This window comes from Lepidochelys kempii, chromosome 14 (genome assembly GCF_965140285.1).
Source record: "Lepidochelys kempii isolate rLepKem1 chromosome 14, rLepKem1.hap1, whole genome shotgun sequence".
Taxonomy (NCBI): Eukaryota; Metazoa; Chordata; order Testudines; family Cheloniidae; genus Lepidochelys; species Lepidochelys kempii.
Window position 1 is genome coordinate 22,594,576 of NC_136393.1, and position 24,923 is coordinate 22,619,498.

At 45.0% G+C, this 24,923-nt stretch overlaps 1 protein-coding gene across 1 annotated transcript in view; it reads right to left on the reverse strand.

Annotated features, from left to right (window-relative positions):
- Positions 1–1,415: 1,415 nt before the first annotated feature.
- CFAP52 (cilia and flagella associated protein 52) overlaps positions 1,416–24,923 on the reverse strand; it is a 31,790-nt gene continuing 8,282 nt past the window's right edge. Inside the window, exons 5-14 of the mRNA XM_073310286.2 lie at positions 23,228–23,327; positions 22,770–22,886; positions 12,313–12,413; positions 10,897–11,067; positions 6,587–6,735; positions 5,763–5,908; positions 4,770–4,921; positions 4,207–4,309; positions 3,078–3,189; positions 1,416–1,951 (exon numbers count right to left, since the gene is read on the reverse strand). Of these exons, the coding sequence (XP_073166387.1) occupies positions 1,776–1,951; positions 3,078–3,189; positions 4,207–4,309; positions 4,770–4,921; positions 5,763–5,908; positions 6,587–6,735; positions 10,897–11,067; positions 12,313–12,413; positions 22,770–22,886; positions 23,228–23,327 (1,327 nt within the window). The 3' untranslated portion in view covers positions 1,416–1,775. The remainder of the gene's footprint in view (positions 1,952–3,077; positions 3,190–4,206; positions 4,310–4,769; positions 4,922–5,762; positions 5,909–6,586; positions 6,736–10,896; positions 11,068–12,312; positions 12,414–22,769; positions 22,887–23,227; positions 23,328–24,923) is intronic.

Genomic DNA, 24,923 nt, shown 5'->3' on the forward strand with positions numbered 1-24,923 from the left:
GGGCAAGCTAAGCCAATATAAGAGTGTCCACACAAAACGCTGCTGCACCAGTTTAGTTGAACAGGTGCAGCATCACAATGCAGGTTAGGTGTAGACCGTGCACTGTGCTCACAGCTTTCAGTTCAGGTCATCACTGGTTAAAGAAACTGGCACTGAGCAGCCTTGCTTTACTTGCATTCTGTAAAGAGAAGGAAACAGAGTCTAGCAGTTAGAGCACTCCCAGACCCAGAAACCTACTTCCTTGGGGTCTAATCTGCACTTCTCCACTGACTCAGCACATGACCCTAGCCAAGTCACTGCCCCATGGTATGCCTCTGTGTCCCCCCTCTGTAAATGGGGCTACCTCATGGGGTTCTGAGAGTCAGCTAGTGCTTGGGCAGTGCGCGTGCCCTGAGATCCGTAGGTGCAAGGTAACGTAGGAGTGCAATGTTACAGCTCCATACCTGAGGGCAAATGGACAGCTACAGGGAGAAGAGCCTTTCGCTCCTGGTTTGCTAGCTGAATTCCACACCACCTGGCATTAGAGGGCTGGGAGCTTCTGATGGATAGTGGGTGTCTCTGTGAAATGAGGCAAATGGGTCTCCCCACAATGCCTATTGGACAGGTGTCCATATCACAAAACCCTCACCCCAAATGGCCCTAAGCGTTCTCCTTACTTACTGACAGACGAGGCCAAACATTTCATAGGCTGACCTGCCATCACCTCTCCAGAATGGATACCCATTGATACCCAGGACAGCACAGGAAGCCCTCACTGCTACTGCCCAAGCTGTTACTGCCCTGGAGGGAACAGGACCTTCAGGCTCCAGGCCTGCCAGCTCAGCAGTACATTCACTGGGTTTTGTTTCCATTTGCATGGCAGCAGCCCACATGTTTAGATTCCTTCCTTTCCAGCTTTTGACATTCCGGAGGTTTGATCCTGTCCTACAAGCCATGATGAACACTGCTGCACAGCTGGTAAAACCTGCTAATGTGGCTATCGCTGCAGAGCATCAAGCCTTGAGTCTGCAGAAATAGAAGAGGCAGGACTCAGCAACTTAATCACATCCCACAGGATTCCAGCAAGAGCAGAGAAGACATTTAAGCAGGTGAGTTTCTGTACCAAAAGGAGCTTGTGTTAGAGATTTAAAACCAGCATGTGCACGCCCACCCACACTGCCCAAGGACCCTGATCTAACTGTAGCACAAGTGACAACCATTCTAGAAGATATCTGAAAATCAGGCCCCTTTGAGGTGCGTCAAGTAGGGCCCCCGAAATATAAGGCACCCCAAAGCCTTATGCACCTTTGAAAATCTTGCTTTAAAAATCTGAAATCGAGTTGCTCTGTAAGTTACATTTCGGAGTTGAAGCAGAAAAGGCTATTTGCTTATTCAGAACCAAAGGAATTAAAAATGAACACAGAAGACCATATTTACATGACAAGCGATTCATTGTGAAGGAGACAGACAGATCTAGAAAGGTATTTGGACAGAAGACAGCAACAGAACACAAGCACTCATAGAACTGCCTGGGCCTGACTTTGAGCAAGAAGGAGCCCCCCCACTTTAGTGGAGTCAATGGGAGCTGCAAGTGCTCAGCACCTGTGAAAGTCAGGCCCATCAGTCTTATTGGACACCAGAAAGGATCTCTGAAGGGCCTGGTTATTTCATACTAGCGAATACAAAAACAATGTCTCCTCTATTAGTAGGAATGTTTGCATCGTTTTAAGCGGTGTCAGCTGTAAGATCAAAGCTTTCAGAAGTGGCATATGGCCTCGCAGCTTCTGTGCCAGGTATCAGGAGGAGTGTGGGTATTTCCATCGCAGGATAGCACCATCCGCGCTCACGCTCACAATGTATTTATTCCCAGGGCAGATCCTGAGTCGGGTGATGCTGCCACTGTGACCCATGCCGACGTGAGTCACCTCACCCTCATTATAGTCCCATACCTTCACTAGGTGATCGTCACCACCTGCGTTGGACACAAGGGAGGACAGATGGTTACATGGAGCCTGTGGGGCTTCTGAAAGAGCCACTCGCTTTTTGTTCATGGTGAAAAGGCAGAGGAATGTCCTGGCTTTGAGATGGGAAAAGGGTGCGATACAAGGTCCTGAGCATTGTGGTTGCAAAGGACTTTTTTCCCCACTAGAACCAGTGACTCTCTGTGTCTGGGACCAGCACAGTGCTTGGCATGGGCTCCTACACTGACAGAACCCGATAAGCTATATTCAGAGATACAGCCACCCAGCAAACCTACTAATCTTCAGCAAGATTTTCCTCTCAATGCTGATTTAACAGGTTAACCTAAGGGAGATGGTCCCAGTACATAAACTGCAACTTTCACCACATGCCTGTCCAATCACATGGCTCCCCCATGCCACTCCAGTGTTAGGCTCAGAGGATGAGTGAGAATGGCTAGGGATGAATGCACCAGTGCTTAATTCAGGCAGCTGTAGAACCAGCGGGGGGTCATCCTCCACTTTTAACCCTCCAGAGGGACTCCCACATTACCAGAGAGATTTCCAGGCTTCTGGAGAACGGATGCTCCCACAAGCCATGAAAGACCAAGGATCGAACTCATCCCTAATGCAACTCCACTGAATTCAATGGCGTTTCACCAGGGCTGAAAATAACTCCATACTTTCTCTATGACAGACTGGTTTTTAAGGACCTGATCCTGGGAAGTGCTGAGTGCCCTCATCTCCAAATCATAGAATCATAGAATATCAGGGTTGGAAGGGACCTCAGGAGGTCATCTAGTCCAACCCCCTGCTCAAAAGCAGGACCAATCCCCAATTAAATCATCTCAGCCAGGGCTTTGTCAAGCCTGACCTTAAAAACTTCTAAGGAAGGAGATTCCATGATTTAAATGGGAGCTGAAGGTGCTCAATGTGTTGCAGGATCAAGCCCATAGTATCTTTCCAAGTATTTCCCTTTAGTGATTCCTTTTCTTTTCCTCTTGACATATTTGCAGGATCTCATTTTGTTCTTTCTTGCCCACTTTCCTAATCCCTCTGAGGTCCTTTACATTTTTTCCTCTGCTTCCTGGAGGTTCTTTTACATTGTTTCCCACCCCCCACCCCCGCCATCCTACTTGCCTGTAACAAAGTAAGTCCCGTCTGATGTGATATCCATCCCATTGATGGAGCCAGTCAGGGAGCCTTCCAAATTTCTGATTGCAGAACCATCAAATATTTCCCAGTATCCAATCTAGAAACAAGATCAGAAATGAGAGATCACTTGTACAGCACCGGTGTGAAGATTTCCACTGCTTCTGGAGGATAGTGTTAACCTGGACTGTGGTGAACCTAAACTGTAAGTTACTGAAGTGCCCAATTCTCTCCCATACAACAACCGCCTTTTGTCACGGAGTCCCCGGGTGATGCTCTGGAACTGCTCCCTACGAAGCCAGTTGGGACTCTGGGGAAGTCTCCTTTCAATGAGCAGACTGTCTTTAGGACACACAGCTTCCACCTTCCTGGGTCTGACCTGAGAGCATTCAGCATCCTCTGCCCCTCCGTGAGCTTTCCACAGCGAGTCCGCCCAGGCGGAGTCCTGGGGAAGCCAGAGGGTCCTGCACCCCAACTCTGCACTCAGACGTGACTCTCAGCCAGCCAGTAAAACAGAGGTTTATTAGACAACAGGAACATGGTCTAAAACAGAGCTGGTAGGTACAAAGAACAGGACCCCTCAGCCGGGTCCATTTTGGGGGGCAGTGAGCCAGACAACCACGTCTGCACTTCACTCCATGTCCGCAGCCAGCCTCCAACTGAAACTCTCTCCAGCCCCTCCTCCTCTGGGCTTTGTCCCTTTCCCGGGCCAGGAGGTCACCTGATTCCTTTGTTCTCCAACTTTTTAGCTCTCACGTTGCAGGGGTGAAGGGCCAGGCCATCAGTTGCCAGGAAACAGGGTGTTGGCCATTCTCTGTGTCCAGACCCCTGCATACACCTGCCCTCTAGGGCTCTGCAACGATCATACCGTTATCCCACCCCCTAGATACTTAAGAACTGCCTAGGGGAAACTGAGGCACCCCCACAATATTCAGAGGAAACATTAAGAACAGTCCCGCTTTGTCACACCTTTCTATCATGGGAAAGCCCACACTGGCTTGATAAGGGCCTGGCATGATCTGATTGGAAGCTGAAATCCCTGACAGTGACAAGACTTGCTGTCCTGTCCCCTGAGGTTCTGAGCTACTTCAAGATGACTTCGTGCAGTTGTGCCTACCTTTCTGTCTGTTCCACTGGTGATTATCTGGAACTCCTCCGGATGGTAACACACACACTGGAACAAGGTGTTGGCCAGGATCATCTGATTCCTCATAAAACGTCTGAAAAATACCCCCAAAGCAGCCTGAGTAAGAGCTTATCAAAACTCATCTCTCTCTTCCTAAGACAGCTTTACCTACTGTGGGTGTGAGGCATCTCCCGCAGGTAACACTCCATCACATACTGGTCTACGGATAGGGTTTCATGAGGTACAGATAATGTGGAACTCATTTGATCAGGGGAACACCCTCCCACAGGCTATCCATGCTGTCTGTTCTCCCAACTGCGCCTCCTTGGTTACCTCACAAAAGGCCTTTTAAAGCAGGGACTGGTATCATAGTGGCAAAATCTTTCATTTCTGGACCCCATGCTCAGGGGAACTTTGGCTGCCCAGGGCACCCTGTGTGTGGGGTGGCTCTGCCGAGAGCTTTACAAGCACACCCGATACCCAAAACCTAGCAAGGTCAGAGCCTTGGCGTAGCTGAGAAGTGCTGTACTGCTGAGGAGGAATGATCTCCTTACACAATATCCCAAATGATGCACGTTCCATCGATGCTGGCTGTGACACACTCCCGGTTGTTCTTCTTAATCTTGATGCAAGATACAGCGGATATGTGCTCCTTCAGAACTTCCTCCAGTTTGCGAGTATTCTGACCAATTTCCCACACCCTCACCTGCAAAGCAGCCACAAACACCTTCGTAATGCATGCTCCTTACTGAGCTAAAGTTGAACCAAAAGGGATTCCTGAGCTCGGGGTTTCTCCTGAAGCATTTGATGGCATCTCCAGCGCATGGAGCTGAGTGAGATGCTGCATTTCATGCATTGCTTCCATTTCTCTGGGGATGAGTGAGGGCAGAAATACAGATCCCTGAACTCAGGACCAAATCCCACTCCCATTGAGGTCTATGGCTAAACTCTGGTCTACCTCATTTTTACAAAGATTTGGCCTTAACAGAATTAAAATGTCGATTGAAAGTCAAGTTCACCACTCATGGAGCCACAACAGAGATTAATTTAGCCTCAAATGTACAGCTAAAAGGATGCAGGATCAGGTCCTGTCTTGAGTACCAATTTTCCTTCTAACACAACTTTGGTCACTCTTGTTGCCAGTCTAGGTTGCAGAGCCAATAATAGATTATATTTATAACCTTGACTTCTGCTGCTTTCAGAATACCAGACAATATTCCTATTGTGAAAATATACCTCTACAAATAATCTCTTCTATTACAAATCAGACTATACCTATTCTTTTGACTGACAATGGGATTAAGAGGCATGTTCAGCATTGGAAGGATTTACTACGCCTGGCATGCCAGGAGTAATCAGAAGGTACGGCTCCATGTCACACTATGAGCAAGTGGGAAGATTTACTTACAGCAGACACTAACATTTTGTAACTGAGCCTTGTGCTTAAGTGAGCCAAGCAAAAATGATGCTCAGGTTCTGCCTAGGTGGTTACTAGTTAGAACGGCAACAGCACAAGTCAGCCCTGAGAGATTTTAGGCACATATTACCTGCCCTTCACCTCCTCCACTGATGATCCTTTTACAGTCACTTGTTGCAGCGATGGCTGTCACGCCCATGCTATGGGCATGGTCAATCACATACATGAGTCGGCCAGTCTCTGGTGTGAAGGCACGGATTTTCCCATCATTCCACGCTGATGCAATATGGAAACAGATCACCCAGAAGGTCACTTTCTTTATATTATTGTTCTCTTCCCTGTGCCCCTCCCCAAGCCCCCCTTCTTTAAAAAACAAACAAAAAAAACCCCCACAAAAACCACAACCTCCTTCACACTGAGGCCCCTATTAGCTACCAGTAAACCCACTGCCAAGTATATGAACACAGAGCCATAGTCCCAGTCCGCAGGGGAAGATTTCACTCCCTCTACCTAGGGAAGAAGGTTTTGGTGATGATGGAGGGGAGCACGATCACTCTCAATAGGGGGACTCCTGTAGCTCCACTGCTACCATGCAGCAGAAGGCACTGGCTAGGGAATATACGTAAAGGTGCACCACACCCTTACCCCACCTCAGCCTCAACCCACGACAGTGTGATGGGAACTCCAGGAACCTGGACGCTAACCTGTGCTGGAGTTCACACCCTCTATGTATGCTCCCCAAATCCTGCCCTCCTCGCACACCATGTTGCCTGGGGTTTGGCAGCTGTGGAGCAGGGTTTACTTGGCTGACCATAAAGAGAAACCTTTTGGTCACTGCAATTAGTTGAAACAATTCCAGGCTTTGGTCCCCCCCCCATTCTATTAGAGCCTACTTCCTTAAAAGCGGGCAGCAATTTGAGGCTGAATCTAAACACAGAGCTTCCCAATCTTTACCTGAAATAATGCTCTTGCCGTCTCTCATGAAGTCTATGGCATGGCAGGTCATATTGGGGATCGTGATTCGTAAGAGCTCCTTGTTTTCTGGGGTGTGCCACACTCGGATGTCATTCTTGGAGCAGGTGGCAAACAAGTCAGAGGTTCCCCTGGGGAAGGTAGAGAAGCAAGCTACTGAAGGCCAGTGTTGGGGAACAGTTTCCTCATTAAATCTTAACTCCCCCGGCATTGCTTCGCTATCTGATGTTACTAATGTTCAACTACAGCCTTTCCAGTAGGGGACACCATAGTTAAGGCGGAAGGACCATTGTCATTTTTCACTCCTAACTTTCTGCTTTTGGGATGAAACTTTCCAAGCCTGCTCTCCCCTCAAAGATGATTTTATGGGAAGTAAGCCCCACAGTCGTATTTCAAAGCTTTTTGCTTTAAAATAGAATGATCACTTTTTTTGGCCCACATATACTAAAAAAGGATGAAACTTCAGATGTTGTGCATAGCCAGCCCTAATAGAAAAAACAGTGGGGTTTGCTCTGGCAAGAGTTTTTTTTGTTAAGTATTCCTTGCACAATACAATCAGGTAGTGTCATAGCTACGTATGTTGAATATCTACAGAATGGTCGAATTTTAGATCCACAGCGTGCATAAAACACACTTTTGCAGCTCTAAAATGCTGCAGCTGGAGGTTTTCCTTTTTCTCTCCCAAAAAACCTAAACAAACAAAGAGGAAATGGAAAATCAAATACATAGGACTATTGGCAGATGTAAATGGTCACTGAAGTCAACGAAGCTATGACCAATAACACTAGAGGAAGATCTGCCTTGTATTACTGCAACAAAACTTTTAGATTGTGCATCTGGGCACCAAATGTCTGGAAATGAAAAAGTTACATTTCTCTGTCAACAGCAACTTACATTTTGCATATAATACAGTTTCATTAGTTAGGGTATTAAATGTATACCTCAATAGGTACAGTGCAGAGAAGATTGATACAAGAACTGACAGGTTAATTTCCTGGGTTGCGTGTGTGTAAATTTGCAGCCCTAAGCTTTACGATAAATTTGGCTACATAGATACTATAAGAAACATTAGAATATGAATGCTTCCAAATTAAGAGGGCTGGATAAAAGAAAGGTTTGTTGATTCCCCAGGACTAACATCAGGTGCCAGTGACAGGCTCCTTGTTGTCAGGATGCATTTCTTAGCCCCCTTAATGGACCAGGAACACTGTTGGGAGAATTAGACAAGGCTGCAAAAGTCTGCTGAAGTGTATCTCACAATGAGGCACGAGCCTTCACATTTTTAGGTTCACAGAATAAAACCCGATCAATTTATCTGGAAAGCAAAAATAATGTATAAAAGATTTTAGTTGTGTTTAAGAATTTACACATTTTTCCTTCTACCTGATGTGTGGTCAGAAGCCTCATGATATTCCAAAAGTGGGAGAAGTTACATTTGAGAGTCTGCTGGATCCTAATGTTTATAGACACTCTTGGGATAGGGAAGGGAACTGGTCTCCACCTTAGTGAGGGCAAGTCACAAGAGTTCTCATGCCCATGCTGGTGGCAGTCACCCTCGTCTGGGTAGAGAGGGATATCCAGATCACCAAAACAAAGGGGTAAGATGCTTTAAAACAAGCAAGTGGCTTTTCAAAAGAAAGCAACACTTATTTTAAAGCACCCCAATTTTTGGTGATGAGATTAAGTGCATATGCAATAAGGTGGGATGTTAGTTATGTACAAAAATAAGCAAACGGTGCATCGCACAGAGATGATGTAGAGTGAGATCTAGAAAGCAATCTGTCAGGAGTCACTGTCTCCCTAGCACCCTCTCTTGGCTGCTGACCCACTCCTTCCCAGTCAAAGCTACAGTCCAGCCCTCTCTCTTCTCAACTTTGCCTTTTTATTTCATTTCATTTCTCTGTCACAGTTACTGGATATAGAACATTCTCTGTCCCACCTGAGCTTCAGACAGGTTTATACCATAGTCTCAAAACAAATAGAAAGTCTTTTACCCAGCGGGGCTCGCTACAGTGTACTCAAGGACTCTCAATCAGCCTTTCACCTGTGTTCTCACCTCTCTTCTAGGGAACCCTCGTGGGAGCCTTCCCTTCTCCTCAGCCCACCTAGGGCTCCTGCCAGAGCCTTTCCAGGCCTCTAACAGCTTTCCCTCACTTCCTTACCACTGAGCTTCCCTGCTGACCTTTAGAGGGGCCAGCTCCTTCATTAGGCCTGACCATTACCCACAGATGGGCTGGACCATACTCCCCTTAAAGGGGCCAGGCCAGCCGGAGACACAATCACATGCCTTTTGTTCAACATCCCCATCAACACCCAGCAAGAAGAACCAGAAGGACAGAGAAAACAAACAGTGACACATCAAAGTAGAACTCCTTTCAAGCCAGGCATCCTTGGATGCTTTATAAAACAGGATAACATTAGCAGTTGAAGTATTTTGGAATAAGCCAGGCCAGAGAATCAAGTTTAAGTCTGGGTTTCAAAGCCTGGGAGATGCACTGTTCAAAAGGAGATAACAGAGAAGTAATTTTCAAAGTATAGGTAGTAATAGAGTCCTACCATGATCTCTAAACCCCACTCATCTGAATGTCTTCTTCACACAATGTGTTAGTCAAGGGAGTGCATCAGATTACTGCAAAGTGCTAAACGATTTATCCATTAAGCTAGAGATGTGCACAGGGCCATCCCTACCCATATGCAAAGTATGCAGCTGTGTAGGGCACCAGGAGCCCCAAATTTCCTGGTGTCCTACACAGCTGCATGCTGCTCCAGCCCCTTCTCCACCTCTTCCCCATGGCCCTCGCCCCTGCTCCGCCCCAGTCCAACCCTTCCCCTGAGGACAGTAAATGGAGCAACCCAGCTCCAGGCCTGCCCCCATTCCGCTGAGGGTTGCAGCAGGGGTTGGGCCTGCACTCACCGGCGGTGGTAAGAGCGACCCGGCCCCAGCCCTCTCCGCTCCCCTGGCTCCCAGCCGCGACGCCGGTGAGTGTTGGGGGGTGGTTCCGCCCTGCCCCCAAATCCCAAGGCTGGGAGCTAGGGGAGCAGAGAGTTGCGGCTGGGTCACTCCACTTCCCGCTGCCCTGTGAGTGTGGGGTCAGGCCCGCTCTGCAATCACCAGGCGGCAGGAAGTGGAATGACCCAGCCCCAAGCTGCTCCGCTCTGCCAGTGAGTGCTGGGGGGTGGTTTCTCCCCTGCCCCCCAAGCCTGCTCCTGCCCCCCTCCCCGCAGAGGCCTGGGGGGCTGCGTAGGGCACCAAAATGGCTAGGAATGGCCCTGGATGTGCAGGTCTGTACACTGGTGTAAAGTGAGGGGTTGGAGGGCTTTTTGCATTTCTGTTTTATATGCTACACGTTTTGCTGTAACTCAATAGGACTTGGCACTTTATGTCACAACAGCAGCATGCCAAAACTCAAAACCTCCCTCTGGATCAAATGCCACCCTCCATTTACAGAGCGAGTGACTGAGCTATCACTTTTATGAAATGTCATGATCCTAATATTCACAGCAAAGAGGAATTTTCCTGTCTGTTCATGAGATGAATGTGAATAGAAGGCACATCTGTGAAGTTAGCACCATGCATCATGAGTCCTGAATTTAATATAACATGCCATATTGTTAAACACACAATTACAAGTGATGTTGATAGACCCAAAGAGTCTGTTCTGACAACAGTGCTAGTCAATATTAGATGACGTTCTAGGCATGAAGTAGGTTATAGCCCACATAAGCTTATGCCCAAATATATTTGTTACTCTTGAAGGTGCCACAAGGACTCATTGTTTTTACTGATACAGACTAACACGGCTAACCCTCTGAAACCTGTTCTAGGCACTGGATCAGAGAGCAGGAATGCAGCCATGTCTGCAAGTATAGACCCCATTCAACTCAGTAAATGCAAGAAACACTGGAAGACACATGAAATTTCAAGTTTCACATTAATCGGGGCCTGAATGGCCCAGGGATTTCCTAGCACTTTTCCCAAGAGCAGGGGTGTTAACACCAGTGTTTATGCAAATTGGAATTTGCATAATTACAGTCTGCCTACTTAAAATTCTCCATGTAGATTCAGTTGGAGAACTTATTTTTCACTTCCCCAAGCTGAACTGCTGCTGACTACCACACCAGATGGGGCTGCATTTCAGTGGTGGAGGAAGAGTTTGTTATATGTAAATCAGTGTGGCTTTGGGAACCTTCTGCATAGAAGGTGCTGTACAGATATCTTCATCAAATCGACAGCTTGCTCCCCCACCCCATCTTTTTCAAGAACAAAAATGCTCCCTTCCAGTCATACTAACGATGGAAAAATGATGTCGTGGATGGCTTCATTATGACAGGTGGCAATGAGCTCCTCTTTAAACTCATTGTAGTTAAGGCGATAAATCTGGGACTCTTCTGTTCCTACAAAGAACTGGTGACCTTGACCTCTGAGGGTGAGGGAAGTGACGCCACCTTGGACTTGAATTTTCCTGTTAAGACAAAGCAGAAATTTGCACTGATGTGGACCTTGATTTTTCTTGCCTCTCTCTCCTCCCCACCTGGTTTTTTGTTTGGCTTCTGCTGGTATACCTTCCTCCTACCCATGTGCCACATTGGTCATGATATCAACAGGCAGAAACATTGTCAAGTCCAACATGCCATTCTCAGCCATGTTTGTTTGCACTTCATGCGATCCTTGGTATTTTAGGGATTGTCTACATGGGAAAATAACTGTAATAGCTATGGCAGAATATTCTGCATTAGCCGTCTGTGTGGATCCCCTTATTCTGCACTTAACATACCTTTGGAAGTGGATTTAAGCTAACGCACACAAAAGCACTCAGTGTAGAATAAGAACATCCACATGGGGAATTAGTGCGGAATACCTATTCCACTTTACATTCACAGACTAGTTTATTTCACAATAGCTTCCACATGTAAACAATCCCAAATTTGGCAGGAATTGAGAAAACATACACACACACACACACTCACTCTGTTCGACCAGGGGTATTGTGTAAACACGCCTTTGTTTTCTCTCTTATTAGAGGTGCACTTAATTAGCATAACCCCAAGGAGTATTCTAGGTAATTTTGAATTCAATGTTTGGGGCATAGTTTAAATCACATATGACTACGTTATCAAAAGGGCACACCTAGGTTGCTTGTGGGAAACTGCCCGTAGCTCTGTTTTCCATGCACACTGGAATGCTTTGAAAGTACTTAGGCACACAGTTTTGATACACTTGTCTACACAGCTAGTGGCATCCAACATCCGCCTTCAACCACTTTTCTTCTTCTTTTTTTTTTTTTTTTAAAAGATTTCAAGGGTGCAGACCTCCAGCTGGTGAAATCGATGTAATTTCATTGACTTAATGGAGCTATGTCAATTTTGGATCAGTTTAGGAACTGACCCAAAGCCTTTAGAACTAAATGTGGTCATTTAAAATGAATAACAATCATTGGTACTAAGTTTTCTAAATAAATCAATAAAAACATTCATCATGTTTCAATCGGTCACTATTTCATTCTGCAAGATAAATGCTGTCCATTTTGACAGTGTCTACTTGTGTTTGGAAAACTGATACTTTGAGATTTCTCTCTTATTCATTAATTAAAAAACCCTCAGCACTGGAAGTTAGTGTGTGCCGTGCAAAGTGAATACTACTGCCCCATTATGTTGCCACTCTGTGGAAATACCACTCACCCTCCTGCTGCTTTGATCTACAAACTCACTTGATCAGTTTGTAGTTTGATCCTTTACAGAGAGCTACAATCCCTCCTCCGGTGCTGACTACTAAATCTCCTGTCTTCAGCAAAAGCAAAGCTGTGACTCCCTATGAGAAAACAGGATTAACACACTATTGTATGGAAGCAGAGCTGCTTTACTGGTGCTGCCATGCAGAAGAGATCAGAGAGAGTCTTTGTCATGCTCCCTGCGGTGGCGCGTATGTTGCTCATGAGCTGCTTTATTAGAATTGCCCCACTCCGCTGCTAAAAAGCGGTCCTTCCAAAATGAAAAGGGAGACAACGTTTATCAGCTATAGGTATATGAACAGCTAGTGTACAAACTTTAAAAAAGAGCAAGAAAGTAATGACAGCATTAATCCTATACAAAGGGACTAGGATTGAGCGTGCACACCCATGGATAACCATTCTAGCACAGGTTTCAGAGTAACAGCCGTGTTAGTCTGTATTCGCAAAAAGAAAAGGAGTCCTTGTGGCACCTTAGAGACTAACCAATTTATTTGAGCATGAGCTTTTTTGCATCCGATGAAGTGAGCTGTAGCTCACGAAAGCTCATTCTAGCACAGAATACATGCATCCTTCCATGGATGATTCTTTTATTGGCGTTGAAGCAACACAAGGTAACTCAGCCTAAGCTTTCTCCCCCAAAGCTCTGCTTCGGGTTTTCTGCACGGCCTCTCTGTCCCAGACGCTATGGCTCCAGAGGACCACTCCCACCTCCCTTTATTGATGGTGGGGTTAACAAGCTCTTCCTATCACTGAGAGCCCTCTGGAAGCAGTCAGCATTTCAATAGAGGGGTCCGACACCTGCTAACAAGGGGTAGGACAACAGAAGAACCTACTGCTCTGTCAGAGAAAGGAAGCATTGTCTACTGGCGAAAGCACCAGACTGGGAGTCAAGAAATCAGTTCTGTATCCAGCTCCGGCACAGATTTTACTGTATGTCCATAGAGAAGATGGACATACAGATTTTACTGTATGTCCACAGCTCTCTGTGCCTCAGTTTTCCTGCTTGTCAAATGCGAGTAATCTGGGCTGCTGTGACGCTGAGTTTATTAATGTCTAAAGATCTCCAAGATCCTCTGAAATAAGGTGCTGTAGAGAGGAAAAATACTAGTATTGGTCCAAATCCTGATGTCCATCCTCAGCAAATCCCCACTAATTTTAGTGAGAGTTTTCACCTCAGTAAAGAGGGAGTAAAAACTGAGTGAAGATGTCAGGATCTGGCTCATTATTAAATGAGGTCATTTTCTTGCTGTCAAAAATCTGGACTGTGAACTAAGTTCTATTGCTAAGCAAAAAGTGTGCTCCCAGCATGTCATCTCCAGTCCACTAAGAGAGCGGACAACTCCATTGTGGGCTGGTATCTGCCAGCTCCAACAGGACAGTGCCCATACTGCAGTATCTTCAGCTGTTACAATTCCTGTCATTCACACTTATAGGATTCAGTTTAGTTCCCAAAGCCCTCTTTACCCTCTCACTCGCTGCTTTTCCTTATGCATGTCTCTGACTGTTGCATACAGGGATGTAGAGCATGTGTCAGTTAGGATCACTTCAACTCAGAGCTCCTATAAGTGGTATTACTGTGGCTGTGTTTTGTGCAACCATGTTTCTGGAAGCTTACCGCAGAAACCAGTTAATGCCAATATCCTCCCGTCTCCCTCTGCCTTCTCTCCTCTACAGTGTTTCACTGAATCACTTAGCACAGAGCATGTATCTGCCAACCCTTATGATATTACCAATATTTACAATATTTGGTGTTTTTCCTCAGAGCCCCAGCTCCTTGGGATTACGTGACAACCTCAACTTTCATTTTAAAAACCTGTACTTTTCTAACACTCGCCGTTGTGGGAAAACCGCATGAAAATGTGAACTCTCAAAGGTCAAAACCCAGAAGGCAAATAAAAAGAACCCAACATTTTTTAAAACGGTCTAATCTTTAAGCCAATCTCATGGTTTTTGAACACGTGAGTTTGGCAGGATTGTATAATTTATTGTGTCTGAGCCTACAGTACTGGTATTCCCAGACCAGCTCCTCTATACATATTAATCAGGCCCAACCCCAGTTAGTTTCCAAGATCAGACACATTCAGGGCAGTATGGCCACAGACAGCAAGTTTGCAGGTCCTTTGAGTGGAAATGATTAAGGTTCTGTGGGAGTTATGAGGGGAGGCCAAGCCAGAGAGGAAAACAGAAAGCATATTTGAACTGTTCAGGTCCAGGAGGGGAACTTTAACAGCATCCAGACATTATGGACTGAATGATAGTACAATTCATAAAGTAGGTTGAGTTTGGGAAGACTGCTTTGGTCCAGTTGTCTAATTGAGTGGAATCAACTGTATTAATTTTAAAGTCTTGCTTATGTTTCATGGAATATTTTTTAAAAATATTCTCTTTAGAGGTTGCTGCATGTCAGATTAGCTGTATTACTTATCCGTTCAGAAAACAAAACTATTAAGCATATCTGCATGAAAAAGGGTCTTCGCTGCTATTTACATTTTTCTATTTTTATCCTCTTTGCATTTTTTCTTTTTATTTCCATCTGCTCCACTAATTTATCCCTCTCTTGACATCATGATTCTCTGACATCATGAGTAATTGTGGGAAATTATGTCATACACAGGGGATGTTTTTATCATCTAGTACAGAAAAACAGTAGGAAGGAAGCCTGTTTTCATTTAACTAGCGTTAGGAAAATGATGAGAACAAAGAAAACAAACCCAGAAAATATGATCTAGAAATAGAACTGTTCTAAACAGAATGTTTTTTCAAGTTTTCTATGAGGTGTCAGCAGCTCTTTATGAGTCCTGCTATCAGATACCCATCAACTTTGCTTTTGATCTATTACTTTGCAGTGTTTTTCTGTAACAGTCCTCCCATTTCAAACACCCAATGGGTTTAGGATTATGGAAAGTGGTGGAATTACAAATCAAACAAACGATAGAAAATTTACATAATTACAGCTCTCAACTACCTGCTAATAAATTTGTGTTTTTATGGCACTCCCAATACTGCTTTAATTTTTCTAGGTATCCTGTTTAATTTTCCTAATTTGGGATTGAAACAGGTATCACAAACTGAAAATCACGGGTCTTCAACTGGTCAGAACACACAGGGTTAGATGTGTCATCATCAGTCTGATTTCAACCTTGCTTTTGTAAACGGACTTCTTTCCTGTCAAGACTGTTCTTTGAACTACCACAAGTAAACCAACAGTTTTATAATCTACACTTGTAATTCACAACACCAAGCAATTCATATTAATGATGCAATTAATACTGTTTTATATCCTGCCATTTGCAGATGAAACACAGTCTCCTAAGAAACTGTTGTCTTGAAGTACAGTAATTACAGAGACAAATCTCAAACCAACTCAAGCATGCCTATTTCCCCATAAGGATACTTTCTCCCTTGTCCCATTCCCATCTCTTCCAGGCCTCTTTGCTGCACTGTGAATGCCTGCTCTTCACCTTCAAGTTGTTTATAGATTTTCAACAATGTAAACACTCCAGGAATTTCGAGGAAGGTACTTGCAAGTCACCCATCCCACTTTACACCTGAGCAACCAGCTTGCAATTCCTCAAACAAATATGAATAAAAATTTTTGTAGTGTTTACAGGTCCAGAATTTACTGTCTTTACAGAAAACCCTTTAAAAAAAAAAAGCCATACAGAAAAGCTTGGTTTTAAAAAAGTTGCCAAGTGAAAGCAATGCACTTTACTATCATAGCTTATAAAACCCAAGCACTTAAATACCAAGAGATGAACAATGAAGAACCTGATTATCCTTACACTGCCTACCTAATAAGTAGTGTAGTTGTAGTCGTGTTGGTCCCAGGATATGTGAGAGACAAGGTGAGTGAGGCAATGTCTTTTATTGGACCAACTTCTGTTGGTGAGAGGGACAAGCTTTCAAGCCACACAGAGCTCTTCTTCGGGTCTGGGGAAGCTACTCCTAGCGTCACAGCAAAGTGCCAGGTGGAACAGATTGTTTGGCATAAGTAGTTAGCAGGCATTGTAAGGGACCATTCAAGGTAGAGTAACTCATTAATCGTCTTTACCAAACAAGGACACTCCACCAGAGAAGTAGGTCACATCATGGAATGGGCCACTCAAATACCCCAAGAGAACCTGCTTCAATACAGAAATAACACCCCCTCCCTTACTGCAAATACCTAATTGTCACCTACCACCCCACACCTGAACCCATACGGGGTATCATCAAATAACGACAACCTATGCTCAAGGACCCCACCCTGAAATCTTTCCTGAATCCCACTTCTGGCCTTCAAACAATCCTCCAGCCTCTCCAAGCTCATCATCAGAAACAAACTCCCCACAGACGAGAACACACCAACTCAAATCAAAGCAGCACCAGACTCTTCCAGAACAACAGAAGCAAAATCTGCAGACATATCTCCACTGCTACAATGATCAATACCCCCTACAACACACTTTTCAAGATTCATGGATCCTACAAATGCCTATCACAACACATGGTGTCCCTCATCCGTGCACTAAATTCACCACCAACTATGTGAGTGAAACCAGACAATCACTATGTTCTTCAATGAACTCACATAGGAAAATGATAAAAAAAGTCAAAAACACCCATCACAGACTATAGTCCACATTCTCTCCCCATTGGAGCTCTTTTGTCTGACAGTTTCAAAGCCAGAGAAGCAAGTCTAAAATTAAAATAATAATTTCTGAAACATTTTACTGTTCCTGACCTTTAAATTTTACATGAGCCAGTGTAAAATCTACCTATGGTCCATATTGGGCAGATAGGGGGATATAAAGGTAGCTATAAAGATATAAAGATAGAGGGATATAAAGCAATATTAGTAACTTAGCTCATATTTAGAAAGGAAGGCATTTATGTATCATAATTGCAAAGAATACTTAATTTATTCAAGAGAGAACCTAGCTGTCAGTGAGACGTAACCCTACAAAAGCCAAGGCCTGAGGACTTTTCTCACATTATTTTTTGAGGAGGGGGCTGTTATAAGGTGGTGTCAAGCTCAGCTTTACCGGAGAACTCTAACTGCAACCTTTACTATGGAGAAGCAGTTGCCTTTCCATAGCACGCTTTTAGAACCAGGTCCCAGAACTCTGCTTCTACAGCTCCAAAAATACAGGCCATTGCTCCTTGAGCTAAATGGACTAAGTGTATTGTTCCAGAGAATTCAGGATCAGAACTTGAATCACCACAAGGCAATGCATTGCCTAGCCACCTGTCCATAACTACTTTTATCATCCTACTAGACACAATACTAAACAACTTTGTCTTTCAGACACCAAAACGGAGACCTAATAAACCTAAACTGCACATAAGGAATGCAACTGTTACCTCTTGGCCAACAAATTGTGGTCACAAAATATGCAGGTTCTGTGCATGTAACTTCCAATTCTGCACAAGCAAATGCAGAGTTCGTGCATGTAGCAGCTGTACACACCTATTCTGCAGAAGCAGCTCAGGCAGAGTTTGGAAAATGTACCCCTAATAGCTTCCTCTACCAGTTTGCTGTTGGATTTTTGTTACCGTCCTTGCTGCTCACGCCTTTTCTCTTTAACTACAAGGTTTGCTTCCTTCAGGGACAGCACTGCCTCTGCACCCAGAGCAGCAGTGCAGATAATACGGTCATCTGCATATCCTCTCTTGCTGCTTGCTGAATTTCGGGGATTCTGACACAACAGAGAAATACATTCAGATTTCTGCAAGAGAGATTTAAGGAATAGCTTGACTTCCTTCGATATTACACTCTCCTCTGGGCATACATTGAGAAGCAATAAGAAGTCTTATAGCTATGAATAAAGAGAATCCAAGAACAACTGTACTAGCCAGAGTGTTCATGTTTAGCATAAATCCCCCGCCCAGCTATGTTTTGCACAGGATTGACCTGTTCTGGGGATTAATAAGGGTGTGTAGTAAACCGGGCTGTTGTCTGTAGGACCCCTGCCTCATTTGTTGCAGAACTTGGAAGTCACGTAACGTATGAGGCAGGAGGCTGCAGGAAGATAAAGGATGGTTTCATGTTTAAGGCACTTGAATGCTGCCCAGCGGAAATGAATGCTGTTCCTGGGCCTGCCATGGAGTCCCGATGTCATGCTGGGTAAGTCTCTTAAAGCAGACTTTACAGAGGTGGTCACTGATTGTGTGTTCACCATTTTCTGGGTCCTTACTTGAAATCCAGGGGTCTGATTTGCAGAAGTTCTGAGCACTTACAGCTGCTGGAGTGAGTGATTGCTTTAGCAGTAGTAGGTTCTCATCCTCTATGTGGACCAGCACTATAGTGGGATGAGACATGCACTTTGCCAGCTGGTTTCATGGATATTTGTTGACAGCAGAGGAGTAGTGATACTCAGGAATCTTGGGTTCCATTCCAAGCTTTGAAAGAGAGTGTTCTCTCGTGGTCACACACTCTTCTGCCCATTTCCCCCAAGCCTGGCACCTTCTGCCTCATCCCCTCTAACCTATCCCTCTCCCCATTTTGCCTTTTCCCCACCCGTCTCCTCATCCCAGGCTTCTTGCCCAGCCAGCTCTAGTCTTTCCCTTGGTGTTCAATGTTAAAGCCCCACTCTACTCTCTCACGCCCAACTCCCTCCTCACACCCCAACTCCTTGTCCCCCTTCTCCTTGCCCAGAAAGTCCCAGTTCCCTCTCCAGGTTCCTCATCCAATCTCAGTCTCTGCCCCCCACCCCCAGACGCTTGTCCCAGTCTTTTTGTTCAACTAGACCCAATTCTTGCCTTGCACTGCAGCTACTTGTCAGATCTGTCTCTCCTGCCCCGACCCCCCTGTCCCGCACCCACTGGCTCCCGGTCCAAGTCTCTCTGGTCCACCAGTCCCTTTCCCAGTCCCCAGCTCCTCATCCAATCTCAGTGTTTCTCCATCCCGGCCAACTGGCTCCCTCTCCTGCCCCACCTCATTTCTATCACTGGCTCCAAGTCCCAGTCTCTGTCCAGCTCCTAGTCCCAGCCTCCTTGCCCAGCCAGTCACAGTTTCTCCCCCTTCGACTCCTAGTCAGTTTCTCTCCCCAGCCCTCCAGATCCTGTCTCACCAGACTCCTTCTCCTAGTCTATTCCTTTCTCTCCCTCTGACTTTTGTCCCCTCTGAATTCAAATCAGTCAGCTTCCTCCACACTGCCTGAGTACCAGCAGCGGGGTCATCTATTATTAATTATTATTATTATCTGTATTATCAGAGTTCCTAGGAGCCCTAGTCATGGACCATGGTGCTAGGTGCTTTCCAAACACAGAACAAAAAGGATGTTCCTGCCTATGGTGAGATTTACAAACCCCACACCGGAGAGCAAGGGCTTAAAGTGCAACTCTGGGCCCAGGCAGCCGCACCTACAGGGCCTGCACAAGCTGCAGGCAGGGCTTTAGAAAGGGAGAAGAGCAGCTCCGAAGGAGGCAGGCAGTGGAAGAGAGCAGATGGTGTCCCTGAGCTCTGAGAGTCGAAGTATTGCCCCAGAGGCACCTTGCCTGCGGTCGCACTACACAGGCCAGAGGAGAACCTACAAAAGAGCACAGTGACTAGGTGTGCAGGTCAGAGACTCAAGAGAAGGGCTTTACCCTGGGACAATCAGTGGGGGCTGGGGTAGGAAGTGGTCCGATACCCCAAGAGGTCGATTATAGTCACCCACCGTTGGGCCTTGGACTGGAGCTCGGTGGAGTGGGTGGACCTGGGCTCCCCTACCCCCACCCAGCAGATAGCACAACACCAGGGGCCTTCACCTAAGATGAGAGGCCTATGGGAGCAGACCTTGGTTATTCAAAGGCCCAGCCCCTACTACCCCAGTGCAGGAGGGGGGAGCCAGAAACCCCTGCTTGACCACTAGACAGCACTGTGCGTGGTGGCGCATCGTTTAAAGTGCCCCAAGTACACTGACAGCACAGAAGAGCCAGGCTCCTGCTCTCAGGTCCAATGTCCAGCCCAACCCAGCCTGCAGAAACAGGGGGCAGCCATTATATGGAAAGTCCCCAGGAGTCCCTGTAGTCCTGGGCTGGAGCATGTTCAGTTGCTCTGTGGGAACGGTGCATGTGTACTCCGTCAGCACTGGGAGCTGTGAGAAGCTCAAACATGCTCAGTGAGGGTGGAATCTTCCAAGATTTTAGCTGTTAAAATCTAGCAAGTCTCTCCTAAGCATGTGTGAAGTGTGATTTTTCAAAGGCTTATAACTTTGACAAATTTCGGCAGATTTTCATGGGAACAGCAAAAGGCAAATCCCTGATACAAAGGCCACACCCCTACCAAATTTCAAGTACCTGCTCCATAGCATGGGGGCGCTAGAGCATTTCAAAAAAAGATCACTAGAATATTTTAAGCTGGGCAAAACAACATATTTCCCCACAGCTTTGTTCTCGGAAACAGCAGAACCAGTTTGGCTGAAATTTTCCAAAGAAAAATTCAACGTGAGGCAAATGAAATGCAGCATGGAAAATTTCAGCCCAAATGGTTTTAAAGCTTGGCAAATTATAAGTAACTGAAAACCGGGTCTTATGCTGGGAAATGTTGGGCAACCTCAATAGTAGGCAGCACTATTAGCCCTGTTACATCATGCCCGCCCCCAACAGGGTCCTGCCCCATCCTGGCAATGGGAGTGGAGAAGATTTAAACCAACCTCTGTTCCCATTTCATCATTTACTGATAGACATTTTCTACAGCACTCTTCTCTAGAATAGTTCCTCCCCATTCTCCCTGGAGTCTCCTCCCACCACACACTAATCCGGAGCGGATTTCTGAGGGCAGAGAAAGGTGGTCTTTTACCTCCACTTCTGGGATGTTGCTAGAAACTGGGTGGATAAAAGAATGTGCTTGTTCTATCTGATGAGGCCAAGGGATATAGTCTCTCCTTTTCCCTGTTAGGCCGGAGGAGAGGTGTGAGGATGGGGACACCGTGCTTGTGGGAGAGTTATTTTCCTCTCTTTCCTCCAATTTTGCCAGTTAGCAGGACAGGAAGAGTGCTGCTGCTAACATCATATCAGGGGAAGTGTGCTGAAGACCCACTCCCACTGACAATTATTTGGCTGAATTCAGATGTCAAACATTGCCCAACATCCAACCTATTCAGCAATTGTTATATGTAATCTGGTTATTCCTACTTCTTAGGTCCTATCCAATATTACTGTAGTCCTTGGTTAAAGAAAGTACTTGTGAGCTAAGCACAGAGGAGGAAATATCTGCCAAAACTGACTTCTTCTTTCTTTGTGAAATGAAACTCCTTTGGTGCTTTTAATCTGCAATGGCAAAAATCAAGAGCATTATAATACCTTCATCTTGTATTGAAATTGATAAGGGAATCTGCATGACGGCACAAGAGCTATGGATAAAACCCAGCTTTTGGAATACACAGGGAGACAGCAGATGCTGAGCCAGATGAAGCTGAACAGAGCTGAGCCAGTGAACTCAGGCTCTGCGTCAATTACACCATTCAAAAGGAACTAATGGCACAGAACTGGGATTCGTTTCTGAATTGGCTTCAGGGAGGTTGTCAGGGTTCCCTCCCAACTCTGAGGTACAGATGTGGGAACCTGCATGAAAAACCCCCTAAGCTTATTTCTACCAGCTTAGGTTAAAAACTTCCCCAAGGCACAAATCCGTTCCTTGTCCTTGGACAGTATTGCTGCCACCAAGTGATTTAGAAAAAGATTCAGGAGAAGAACCACTTGAAGTTCCTATTTCCCCAAAATATCCCCCCAAGCCTCTTCACCCCTTTTCCTGGGGAGGCTTGAGAATAATATACCAACCAATTGCCTTTAATAAAAGTACAGACCAGACCCTTTATTTTTAGGACACTGAAAATCAATCAGGTTCTTAAAAGAAGAACTGTATTATAAAGAAAAAAAGTAAAAGAAGCACTTCTGTAAAATCAAGATGGAAGGTAATTTTACAGGGTGAGAAAAAGATTTAAAACAGAGTCCCCCGCTCTAGGCGCAACTTCAAAGTTACAAAAAACAGGAATAAACCTCCCTCCTATTAAAGGGAATATTCACAAGCTAAAACAAAAGATAATCTAACTAATTTGCTTGCCTTTATTTACAATTTTTATAATCTTAGATGCTTATTTCAGGTAGGGTTTTAGGAGATGTTTTTTTCCTGCCTGGTCCCTCTCTCTGTCCTGAGAGAGAACAACAAAGAGAGCACAAACAAAACCTCTCCCCCCCTCCCCCTTTGAAAGTATCTGCTTTCCTTATTGGTCCTTTTGGTCAAGTGCCAACCAGGTTATTTGAGCTTCTTAACCCCTTACAGGTAAAGGAGGGATTTTATTCTACCCTTAGCTGTATGTTTATGACAGAGGTTCTCTTAGAAGGAGGGGAAAATGTCCCCATGTCAGTTACTAACAAAGAGAGGAGGAGCATGGGAGGCAGGAGAAAAGCTACATGAGAAGTTGGGGTTAGCAAAAGTTACTTAGAAAAAGCCCCAGAGGGATGCCACTCACCAGGCTGAACTTCTCCTTCACAGGTCCATAGTCACTCATTAGTTTGCTTTTCATATGCAGTTTCAGGATATCACCACTGGAAGTGCCAACATAGAAGTAACTATCATCTTCTGCCATCTGAGGGAAGGTTTAAATAAGGAGATCAGGATCAGGTCATCTGTCTAGACATTTATTCAATGCCCATGATTGTGGTGTCTGAGTGGCTTCACTTCAGCATATTGCCCAGATTTTATTTGGGATGATGTGGGTAAAGTTTATGTTCAAACACACACAGAATGTTCCAGAGCTCTGTTGAAAGTTAAGACATTTTCCTAACTAAATCTTGTTAACATTCATAAGCAGAAAAGTGATTCCCAAGAGAAAAAATGCAACAGGATAGAGCTTGCTACATTATTACAAATGGTCTAGATCACCCATAAGTCTGCTTAGCTATATAGTTTCCACAGAAGAATACTTACCATAATACATGTGATTACTCTTTTCAGCTGCCCTGTTTGACATTCTGTTGGCCGGATTTTTCGATTTGGTAGATCTAGTTCCCATACTCGAATAGTCCCACTGTAGCAAAAGAACACACACCATAATCAATTTTATATATGCAGGAGTCTCGGAGACCTTCTAATACAGCAGTGTTCAAAAAGGACATTTAGTATGTTCTGTCTGGGATCCCTAATCTTCTTAATATAGAAAGGAAAAAAGTACAATTTTAGAGAGGCAAAAAAGGAACCTGTCCTTTTTATAAGGTTAGTTCTTGATAAGTCAACATGGGTGTAAGTGGTGCAATAGAAGTTATCTGGTAGAAGTATAAACTATGCTCTTAGGGAACATGTAATGACCTAGACACCTGCCATTACTCAGAGACACATGCACTGTGTGGCCCTAATGGCTCAGGTTATTTTGGAGAAGAATAGGAAAGGGACTGTCCACGGCATCCAAGACTATTTTCTAGTACTGTAACTTCACTAGCAACACAGGAGCCACCATATTATTTATTACCCATAAAAAACTACATTAAAAGAACATTCAAATTGAAAACTCAAGCACTCAAAAGTTAGGAAATGCCAGAATGAAAGACACTCATGAACCTTAATTCAGTCCTTTTGTGCTGATGCATTATGGTCTTTAATTACATGTGAACACACTATTTTTGCACAGAACTCCAGCATCATTCCTTCTACGGGGAACCATCATCAAGCAAGTCTGTTTCCACTGGGATCCCACAGGAATTGGTTTCTGGTCCTACACTATTTAACATTTTTATCAATGACCTGGAAGAAAACTTAAATGACACAAAAATTGCAGGAGTGGTAAATAAAGAGGAGGATAGGTCACTTACACCGAGCAATCTAGAACATCAGAATGAACTTCGGTAATCAAGAGTTGCTGCTTCTGATAATGTTTTAGTAAATTTTCCATGAGTTCAAAAAAAAAAAAAAAATCACTCTCCTGTAGCCACCTGGCCTGACCCTGTCACAACGGTTACATGTAAATGGATATGTAACGGTGACAGACCCCGGTCATCAGTGAGCAGGATCGAACCTGGGACCTCAGTGCATAAGCCTCTACAGCATGAGCTAAAAGCCAACTGGCTGTTAGCTAAGGCTGTAGAGCAGACTCATTTTATCTTGCTAAGTGGCCTCAGTGTCACTAGATGGGACAGAACACCACACCCAGAAGGTGTGTGGGTTACATATACACCCAAGAACAAAGAATGGAGGCCATACTTATAGGGAAGCAGGGACTCCGAAAAAGATTTGGGCAGGGTAGTGGATAATCAGATGAACAGGAGCTTGCAGTGCTATGCTGTGGCCAAAAGAGCTATTGTGATCCTGGGATGCATAAACAGGGAACTCTCAAGTAGAAGCGGAGAAGTTATTTTATCTCTGTGTTTGGCACTAGTGCAACTGCTGCTGGAGTACTGTCTCCTATTCTAGCGTCCACAAATCGAAAAGGTGGTGCATTAATTGGAGCAGGTTCAGAGAAGAGCCATGAGAATGATTAAAGGACTAGAAAACCTGCTTTACAGTGACAGATTCCAGGAACTCAATCGATTTAGCCTAACAAAGGGGGAGGGATAGCTCAGTGGTTTGAGCATTGGCCTGATAAGCCTAGGGTTGTGAGTTCAATCCTTGAGGGGGCCATTTAGGGATCTGG